This window comes from Neopelma chrysocephalum, unplaced genomic scaffold, assembly GCF_003984885.1.
Source record: "Neopelma chrysocephalum unplaced genomic scaffold, ASM398488v2 Primary Assembly neopelma1_26, whole genome shotgun sequence".
Lineage (NCBI taxonomy): Eukaryota > Metazoa > Chordata > Aves > Passeriformes > Pipridae > Neopelma > Neopelma chrysocephalum.
In genome coordinates this window covers 25,941,863-25,952,825 of record NW_020897695.1, presented here as the reverse complement: position 1 = coordinate 25,952,825, position 10,963 = coordinate 25,941,863, and the positions used below count along the sequence as shown (strand labels likewise).

The window sequence follows — 10,963 nt, the reverse complement described above, 5'->3', positions numbered from 1 at the left end:
TCCTAGGAACTGCAAGGCAAAAAAAGCATCCTTTTACAAGAGCTTTTACTTAGACATTTCACTGTTGCCCTTTGGGTAAGTCTTCTTCAAAATAACTAGCATGAGTATGTTTTTGACTGTAACTTTGTTCATGTTGAGGAATACAGAAGGGGAGGGGGGGTGTCAGTGCACAGGATTTTGTAGTAGCGATGTGTTAAAACTCAATATACTTAAAATACATGGACCAATTTCTAAATAACAGTAGCCAGTAGTTTGAGAATAATGGACTAATATAAAGGTTTGATTTTTTTTTCCTCTGCCATAAAACCACTGGGGAGTCCAAGTATCAAAGAATCACAGAATATGCCAAGTTGGAAGGGACCCACAAGGATCATTGAGTCCAACCCTTAGCCCTGCACAGGACCATCCCCTAGAGTCACACTATGTGCCTGAGAGTATTGTCTAAATGCCTTTTGAACTCTGTCAGGCTTGGTGCTGTGACCACTTCCCTTGGGAGCCTGTTCTAGTGCCCAGCCACCTTTGGGTGAAGAACCTTTTTCTATTATCCAAACTAAACCTCCCCTGACACAATTTCAGGCCATTCCCTCAGATCCTGTCACTGGTCATCACAGAGAAGAGATCAGTGCCTGCCCCTCCTTTTCCCCTCACAAGGAAGTTATGACTGCAATGAGGTCTCCCCTCAGTCTCCTCCAAGCTAAACAGACCAAGTGATCTCAGTCGCTCCTCATCTGGCTTCCCCTCAAGGCCCTTCACCATCTTTGTTGCCCTTCTTTGGACACTCTCTGATAACTTAGTGTCTTTCCTATATTGTAGTGCCCAAAACTGCCACAATATTCAAGGTGAGGCTGCACTAGTGGCAGAGCGAGACAATCCCCTCCCTCAGCTGGGTGGCGATGCTTTGCCTGATGCCCTCCAGGACACAGTTGGCTGCCAGGGCACTGCTGACTCATATTCAACTTGCCGTTGACCAGGACCTCCGGGTCCCTTTCCGTGGCACTGCTTTCTAGCATCTCATTCCCCAGCCTGTACAAACATCTGGGGTTGCCCCATCCCAAGTGCAGAATCCGCATTTGCCCTTATTGATGGCCCAGAAGACAAAGAACTTATTGCTCCTCAGAGCTGTTTCTATGTCACGCTTGCAGAAGTCTATTTCATTGTTCATCATCTAAATAAAACTTACATGTGTAAATTATTTAAATATACTCCAAAGGCTCTGATATATTGTGAAAAAGGCTGTCTAAAGTGGGAAATACAGGTTATTTTATATGTCACTTTGAAAACAACAAAAAATTAATTCCGTCAGTGTTCATAAGATCTGAAAATTATTCAATAAGCCAAAAATTTCCATGTATTGCAACTAAAAGCATTGGTTTAATCATAGAACCATAGAACAGCACTGGTTGGAAGGCACCTCACCTGGTCCAACTTTCTGGTGCTTCATTTAGCACCATGTCTAGTCACATCTGGAAGACCTCCAGTTGTGCACACCCCACCGCATCCCTGGGGATGTTGTTCCAGTGACTGATTGTTCTCACTGTAAAAAATGTCTTTCTTATATTGAGATGAAATGCGTACACTTTTTTCCATTTAGCATTGTGTGTATAAAGTCCATTAAAATTACGAAAGGTTTTGGACAATGGATGTTTTCTCGATTTTCAAATTTTCAAAATTTGCTTTAAATACCATATTGGTCATACACAGTTGGTCTTACATAATGCAAATAATAATGTTATGCAAATGCATAATGTTGGTAGCATTGAATTTGGAGAAGGTTATAGCTTCAAATATAATTAAAAGCTTCAGCTTCATGGTATTAATTAGCAAAAGTTGATGTACTACTTAATGCCAAAAGTGTATCCTTTTGACTGTAGTGTGGTAACTTGAGACAAACAAACCTGCTAGGGCTTGGAAACATTCTTCTCAGAGAGTTTTTTTTTTTGTTTATGAGCTAAGAGTCTCTTTTGCAATGGGCTCTGCAAAGGTTTGCAGCCCAGAGAGGACTGGGAGAGAGCACAAAACAAGCAATGCACAAATATGTACATGGAAGGCAGAATGCCTTAGCAGTGGCAGATGCAGCCACTGCTAGGAGGTGAAGGAGTTATCTACAGTTGTCACCTTCATTTGTACTCCACATGGAGCAGCTGGAGCTACTGGTCTGACTGCATAAAATAATGGCCCATCTTCGTGAACGAAGATTTGGGGAAAGGTCTTTTACCTTTCCAGCCTGCGCAATGGATTTTTTTTTTAGGTGAGACACAGCCTGTGCTGAACTGAGCCCACCCTTTAATCCTAAGGTTCATCTGCCGGGGCCAAGCAAGCTTGGACAATGGCAGTGAGGTCCTCAGGACGTAGGTTTGTTTAGAGTGACCTTCTCATAGATGGATGGCCTCACAGGCCTAACGGACTCCATCTGCCCGGGGGACTGGCTGGATTCGAACCTGGGTCGCAGAGGTGAGAGCCCTGCACGCTAACCACTAGGCCACCAGGGGTCCCCACTGCATAAAAGCACCAGTTCAAAGAACTTGCAAGAAGTTGCTATCAGGTCTAGCATAACCCTGGCAGATAAATCTTTTTTCCCCTCAATGCTACTTTTTGCTTTTTGGGATTCATTTGACTAGAGGGTCACCTTACAGTTCAGACTTCAGATATGAAACACCTAGGCCACAATCTTACAAAACACTCACATGTTTTTATTTACCCACATAAATGCTTCCAGGGCCTCCTAGGAATAGAGATGGTGAGGAAAAATTTTGAAATATTGTTTGTTATGTGGAAAAGCTGAAAAAAAAAGTGTCAGAAACAGATGTATAAATAGCACTTTACCTTTGAATTGAGAAACATATGTGCAAATCTCCAAGTTATGACACTGGCTAAAGTAGCATAAAATTAGAGCATGAGAGAAGAGTGAGGCTATGCAGTGACACTGTAGTTCTAAGTGCTGATCTCATGCCCTCTCACAGAACTGCCTCTCACCTTCTCTGAAATGTCCTGCTGGACTCAAAACTCAGCCAGAAGTCTCTTGCTTTTGCTTGCTCTGGTATTTGCCCCTGTGGCTGATCCTTTCCTCAGAGCGTACAGACAGGCACCACTGGCACCTCCACTTCCCTGCCACCCTGCTGAGAAGAGCCAAACTAAGAAAACTGAAAGAGAACTGAAGCATCTCTCTGGAGCCAGTTATTGCCATTAACTCTGGTTCTCAGCAGAGAGGCAAATAATGTTTGGCAAACATTTCATCTGGGTCCTGTTATAAAAGAAACAAACAGGCTTGTGCTGCTTTGAAGTGCCCTTGTGCTGTCCCCATTCCTTCTTAAGTGAACCCAGATTTCCACACAGATGGTGACAGAAAATCATTAGCACTTTTATGGAAAACTCCCCTGAAACCTGTATCAAATTTGTCCCTGTTAGGTTCTCATTTCTAACTTGCAAGTAAGACGGTGCTTGGTTTCTTCCATCTTTTATTCCAGTTCAATTGAATTAGAAACTTGTAAGTAAGTTTCTTCATTCCTTTGAGGTAGTCCAAGGTCTTGAGAAAACCTTGAAAATACTTTTGTTCATCCAGCAAAAAGAACCTAAGCCCTGTACACTTTGGATGCTTGGCTTCTGTTTAAGAATTTAGGATTCTATGAAATCTCATTGATTCTGTACATATTTAACACAACTCCTCAAAATCTTCACTGTTTTTTAGCAAGTACTGGACACTCACATATGAACTAAAGAATCTCTGGGCTTAAAGTCTGCACTGTTCTGGATTCTTCATACAAATTGAGGCAACTTTTTTGGTATTATTTTTTATTGAAGAAAATTTTCACAGGTGTATAAAAATAAATTCACTCTATGTTCTTTTCCACAAAGGGTATGTTTTTAAACTCTTAACTAAGTTTTTCAGTATGGTGCATATATATATATATGTGTATATATTTTCTTAAAACAGTTATAATTCCTTTCATTTTAGTAGCCATTAGATTTGCTTTAGCTGAATGCTAAGCAAGCTAAGAGGCTACATGTTGAAGAGATACTTGCTAATGATTTGGAAAAAATAAGGAATTCAATAAACCATCTGAATTGTTTGCAGTTTCTGTGGAGATCATCTGTACCATTTCGGTTCAAAAAGCTTTTCAAAAACATTCATTATATTCCTGTGTCCAAGTCTGAAGAATCCACAGAAGAAATTTCAGAAACAGATGGATTATCAACGTTTAACAGGTTTTTTGTTTCAAGACTTGGATGATTATGTGCATGAGTCTTCCTCAAGTTATTTGGCAAAAACACTTTCAAAGATTATGATCATTTGTAATCATCTACCAAAAGGACTCGGAAACTATATATGTAGTACAACTGCACTTGAAATAAAAGTGCTCTTCACTCATTAAGAGAAAACAAACAACATAGATATACTTAGAAAAGAAACTGATGGAGTTTCCAAAGAAACTCCCTCTGTTGCCTTGCAAGTGCGGACATCTAGTAACTTGTTTTACTGTGAAGAAGGTTGAGATTTGAAGTTTAGGTACAAATGAGGCAGTATTTCTGTCCTTTACATTTGTGCATATTTCCAGTTGTAGGTGAGAGAAGTCTTTCTAATCAAAACTGAGGATGACTGTACCCAAGAAGGTCCCATAGAAACATCTACATTCTTCTTCAATAGTTAATCGTGTCTGGAACTCACTGCATAAACTTACATGCACATGGCACGGATTTGTTAAAAAACCTGCACCCTTGAAACTCCCTTGAAATCTATTTGGAAATGTTATCTGTGTGAGTCACAAGTGTACATAACTGCAGTTAGTTTTAAGTGCTGAGCTGAGAGAGAAAGGAAAATATACGCTGCGTTGCCAAATTCTACAGAACGACTTGCATTCTACACAAGGACACATGACAAAGTGTTTATTAAAATAAAAAGCTTTAATACTTTTGCATTTAAAAGATTTAGCAGAAATAATTGCTACAAACATGCTACAACATACATGTTCAAAAAGTTTTCAGTGCTTTCTTTCAAAGTTCAGCATTTTGGCAAAAATAAGTTTTTCTGTATATACTTCAGAAGTTGGCTATCATAATACTGATATAAAATACTTCATGTAGACTAAGGTCAGGTGCATAAAATACAATACGTAATAAAACATACTGTTTGTATAAACATTTAAAGTATAAATTTCATTAGATAACATGCAAATACTGCAATATTTTAAATGGCACTTAAATATAGATACTGAGATTCTTTATAATTTTGCATACAATATGAGATTCTGAAATGTACAAAACTATAAAAAGAACATATCTCTTCACTGAAGTCAGGTACTAGCATAGAGCTTGATTGTCATTTTACAAGCAGTGAGCCCAATGTCTTGCAAGCCTTCACTAGTCCAAGTAAAGACATCTACTGAAATAGGCCCAGGGCTAGTTAGTTTCCTTCATAATAAAATATGAAAGCATATTTACATGAGAATAAACTCTTAATTTTTTGGTAAGGTAATTAAGTAGCAGCAATCTGTTTCTTCCAAAAATGATGTTTAAAATAGGTGTATGCTTTTTGTTGTCACTGATGTGCATCTGAATAATACAAAATTAACATTCTTTAGTAAACTCAAAACACTGTTTTGTTCATTGCTGAAAAAGCCCTATGAGATGCCTTCTCACAAAAACCATAAATCCATAATGTCAGAACGTTCCAGACTATATTTGTTTCCAAGATCAATGGAAAACAATCTAATTGTGCTGAAACAGTCATCTGACTAGTAATGAATAAGAGAATCATCTTTTCACATTATTCAAATACTTCTAGTTCTTCATTGAAAAACACAAGTTCATCAGATCTTCTATGATTTTTGTTTTCTGGTTCAGTGATCAACAATTCTGAATGTCCTTCACAATATAAACGCCACAATACTCATGCATATTTTCCAAGCAGTTATATATAATATATTAATGCTGACAAGGTAAATAAAAGGCTTAGGAACAGGGAGTGCAGAACAGGCACCACTTGAACAGATGGAGAAGAAATGCTAAACGAAACTTGTACTTGAGATGCAATTAGAGCTGACAGCGGCACGTGTGATGCTAATGTTGGACTGTCTGAATTTATCAGTGACTCTATCTTTTCTGCTTCTTTATTGCAGGCTTCAATCTGTGGGGAAAAAAAAAGTTGCTATTTCTCTTCTTACCATGTAAAATGCCAGTGCAAAAATGTTGCTAGATAGCAAAATTCAGGAAAGAAAATCTGAGTTATTCCCATCAGCACATAAGATTTACATTATTTTGGGGAGTATTTATTAGAAAACATAGCAGAGCTCTTATCATAGTCCTTGGTGCGATGAAAACTTCTGTGGAAGCCCTGAGTAGCAGCAAAAGAAAAGAAACAAAGCCATATACAAGTTATCGTGGGTGATGTGTTTTGAATGTTGATGCTAAAAAACTCACAGTAAATTATAACTAAGGTAAGTACCCTCTAAAACTGGAGACTTCCGTCCTGATAGACCAAGTTACTGCCTTGAAGTCTGCAACAGTGGAAAAGTCAAGATTTTCTCCTTATTAGGCTTTTTCTTCCAAACCAGGGAAAACTGATATCTTTCATGGGAAGGGAAGAGAAGAATGGAAGTACTATGAAAACCTGAGAAACCCCAGGTTTCCATTCCCGCACTGACATGATGATAATGAATTTTCTAACATAAATTCATTTTTTTCCCACTACTTTCTACTGCACCCCAGGAATTAATTTAGTACTAAGGCTCTTTAACAGCTTTGGAAGCCTCCTCTGGTGAAGTTTAAACTTGACAAACTTAGTGTCTGGAAGTCCAAAGGTTTGAAAGTTGAGGAATGTCTAGCTCAGCAATGGGTACCACCAGTGAAATGAGCAGCTCCTCCCTGCTTTTGGGTGGCATCTCTGATTTCAGAGTCCTCACCCCAGGAATCTGACAGCACCTGCTACAGTTGGAGTGAGAGCTGTCCATGTTGGAAAGTTCTGGTAAAATTTTGGGCTATTTCTGCTAAAGGAGGAGACAGATATTGTAGTTGAGTTGGATATAACAGGGTTGCTCGGGTAACATGGGCAATCAAAATACACACAATGTATCTTCCTGAGAAACAAGCACCATTGTATATGTGCAAAAATGAAGTAAATCCATGCTGAGTAAGCAAAATAATAATGTAGTCTACCTGCAATGGTTTGGGGTTCTGATCGACAGGAATGATGAGAATCACAATTTCGGATTCTATGCTTAAATATCCAAACACATCACACTGTGGCACTGACACATGCAGGCGGATTTTTTCAAGAATGTCAAGTACTGTTATCGGCTTTTTATTTGTCACCTGGAAGAAAATAAAGAACTTTGTGGATGATGCGATATTATGGAAAATTCTCCTCCTCAGTTTCAACAACTTGATGTCATGCCAGAAAATTTGTTTCAGCCATTAAACTCAGTTCTAAAATCTACCCTAAATGCTACCAAAAAGCAAAACAATTCAATGATTCTAAAATATAATTCTAGAAAATTATTCTGATTCTAAAAAAAACCCCAAAACCAAACCACCTGAAAACATTAAAAAAAAAAAGTTGAAAGGAAGAAAGGGGAAAAATATTTATTTCTTAAATTAACCATGGTTTTGGTATGTGTTGTTCTCCATCTTCACGGTTAGTGTGTCTATGTATCATGTACCTCAAAATAATGTAAATGGTTATCTGTTACAGCAATTTGTGTTCCCGTGCTGGGAAACGAGGCAGAGCAGCCCTAGCAGCTGGAACTGCTTTACAGCCTCAGAACCTGTTCCAAGAGTCATCAGCAATGGAGAGCTTTGTGAGGACAGATATATGTCTGTACATATGGGAACCTGTGACATTTTAAGTTCAGTACTTAACTACCAGGTAAATATATTTTTCTCTTAAAATTTTTTTCTCTGTTCTGTTGTCTGTATCTGCCAAACAATAATTTGGTTGTAGATGCTCAGTCTAGGGACTGCTACACCTTAAAGGTTTTTCAGCTTTTTTCCAGATCACTTATGAATGTGTTTTACAGATGTGTATATAGACACCAACACAAACACTTCTCTTGTCACTGGTCATTCTGTTGTGTTTTGCTTTCTAGCTTTAGCTGCAAGAACTCAATCCTTCTTATCCTACTGTAGCTTTCTTTCTTTTGAGATCACTGGTACAGGACCTTAACAAGTGGAAATCTGGGAAATCCAAGTAGATTATATGAATCAAATTTTTAAGGTGTCATACAACACTTCTTTTACCAGATCTTTGAGGGATTTCCTTGTCCATTAAAATCCTGTCTGACATGCTGATTAATCAGCAAACCTTGTTCAAACAGTCTTAAAACAGAAGCTCAGGGGTACTTTAAGAGTGACTGATGGTGTCAAACTTGTATTTTACTGTCTTAGTTTAGAAGTCTAGTAGATTAGAATTTTAGTAGATCTCTAATGTTTCTTTGCTCTGTGATCATGACTTTTGTTTCTTGATATCTTTACAAAAAAACAGCCAGAGGGGTGGGGGAAGGAAAAAAATAGTCAAATTTATATAACTCTTTAGTATTTGAAGCATTTTTTTCTCCCATGAACCAGATGTCTGAACTAAAAGAGGCATGCATGACTACTTTTTCCAAAGGAAAGAGCTTCAGCCAAACTTATGTAATTTTTAGTCAGTGCTAAGATTCTCTTGACTCTTGAATGATTACTTGAATGTTTGAGAGATCACATATTTTAAATGTAAAGATACAGGTATACATTTTAAATATATGAGCTGTGAAAACTTGAAAAGTGTGTATGGTGGCAAGAGGTGAGCAAGAGAAAAGAGTCAGCAAGACTGTGGTGACAAAGGGAAGTAAAAAAGAGGGGGAAAAAGAAGAATGAAACCAATGTTCAAACTAAATTTTTCTGTGATTTTACAATAATAGCTAATTATCTCTGTTGCAAACATATAGGTGGGTTAATGCAATTCAATACTGTTCTGGAAAAATTCTCATTCTTCTTGGTATTTAAAAAAATGAAAATCATGTGCAGATACAAACAGGAATTGTTTTGCTTCACCAGGCATAATCATCATATTATTCTATTTTGTTATGATGTCGTGACACAAGTCAATTGTCCTGCTATGTTCTGTACACTGAAGCATAAAAGCAGGGGTCAATAAAGTGCAATCCTTTTATACACCACATGGGGAGTGTCTGGGTCCACTATGGTGTGTTCAGGGATAGACAATCAACATCAGATCAGTCTTGTGCTGAAGATTTTCTAAGAGCAGCAATAAAGAATGCTGGAGCCTAACTTATGGAGATATTTAATTAAAATCCAGCAGTTTAGCTGATGAGCAACAAAACGAGTGACAACTATCTAGGTAACCAAAGAATGTAAACAATCCCATTTAAACATAAGAAAATGTCAGAATTAAGTTACCTACATTAGGAAATAGTGAGCTAGCAGAATAAACTTAACAAAAAGGCCACAGATAACAAATATACACTGTATTACTACCGTGAGATAGATGCTGTTCCCGTATAATTTGTCCACACTATTACAAGATATATAAACTGCAAATCTGAGTCTGCATGTTTGTGCCTACTCTAATTCTGTTTTGGTTTGCATTGTAATTCAATTTATATGCCTCAGATAAAAAAATGAAGGGAAGTATAAAGCAGTATAAAGAAAAAAAACACCCAATCACACACTAACTACTGGAAAAAATGGGTTTTATGATGTGTTAACCTTCCAGGAGAAAGTATACAGTAACTTGAATTTTGTACCATTTAACATTAGGCATGATTAAACTGTTTACCCTTGCAAAATTATCCAGCTTGTCTTTGTCATATAAGATTCTCAGCATTCCAGCACATAGTGGACAGCAGGCTCCTGTGTGAATACAGAAGAATCTCAGAAATAAAAGCAATTAGCGTTTTCACTTTTAAGTAAGCAGGAGTCAAAATTTGAATATTAACTGAGAATGAAAATAGCAGAACTACCAAAGCAAAACAATTTGATAGCAGAATTGCACATTTCTAATATTTCTCATACTAAAAAAATTTATAATGCAAAAGCAGTCACCTTTCAACACACATTTACTACTATCAACATGAAGAAACAAGTTGAATTTTCATTCATTTCAAGATCATTCATTATTTTAAGCTAAAAACTGGAGGCACTTTGTGTATCACAAGCTAAGATTCTGTATGGATGCATGCATATGCAACTACAGAAATTATGGATTTCAAGAGCTGATATAGCTAAGAGATGACTGTGTATTAAATTCACTCCTCAACTTATTATATATAATTCACATTCACAGAGTGACTTTTACAACACTAAAAGTAATACCAAAGCACAAAGACTCTTTTTCAAAGGGAATGAGAAATGAGAAAGATGAATAAAGCTATTTCTTTTTAAAAATGATGCTTTCCTTGCTCTGTGTATTACCTATGAGTAGCTGTTGTTTTATAAAGAGGTATTTGTAAAAACAATAAAAATCCAGTTCAAAACAGCATAACTGCAAAACTATTCCTACTGTCTTCCTCTTTCACAATATTGTAAATACATGTGGTGTTTTTCTCTGCCTTCTAATTAAATACCATCTTTGCTCTTCTGGGAACCCTATGTTGATGACAGCTTGGTATCCCACTGTGTTATCTGCGCTGCCACTTCCGAAAAATTGCTCATCAGATTCCTAGAGACATCCTGCTCGAGACACCACAGACCTCATTCATTTCTCCCAAACCCATCCCCTGGGCAGAGCTGCAAGTTTCTCAAGACTGAAGGAGCTTGGCTCCTAAAGCCAAAGCTTTCCACTCCAGGGTTACTCATCTGGGTCCTGATATTGCTTGTTCTAGCCTTAAGTAGAGAGAGATCTCTACTTCATCCTTTCTCTTCGAAGTCTCAAAAACATTATGGAATATAACATTTTAAAGCATAAGTTTTGTTCCAAATATCCCCCTATTTATACACAGGTTCTCTCCTCTATGCATTAAACTTCCACAGCAAA

General features: G+C 37.5%; 1 protein-coding gene and 1 long non-coding RNA gene across 3 annotated transcripts in view; one reads left to right on the top strand and one right to left on the bottom strand.

Moving 5' to 3' along the window:
• Positions 1 to 10,962, top strand: LOC113964112. Its single transcript, XR_003533056.1, has 4 exons — positions 1 to 75; positions 6,114 to 6,431; positions 7,685 to 7,858; positions 10,591 to 10,962. It is a non-coding gene; the product is annotated as an uncharacterized LOC113964112 (long non-coding RNA).
• The window catches only part of RECK (reversion inducing cysteine rich protein with kazal motifs), a 53,159-nt gene continuing 47,076 nt past the window's right edge, over positions 4,881 to 10,963 (bottom strand). For both annotated transcript variants that reach the window (XM_027675987.1, XM_027675988.1), the window contains 3 exons: positions 9,767 to 9,840; positions 7,150 to 7,305; positions 4,881 to 6,121 (listed from right to left, as the gene is read on the bottom strand). In XM_027675987.1, coding sequence (XP_027531788.1) covers positions 5,906 to 6,121; positions 7,150 to 7,305; positions 9,767 to 9,840 — 446 coding nt within the window. In that variant the 3' untranslated portion in view covers positions 4,881 to 5,905. The remainder of the gene's footprint in view (positions 6,122 to 7,149; positions 7,306 to 9,766; positions 9,841 to 10,963) is intronic.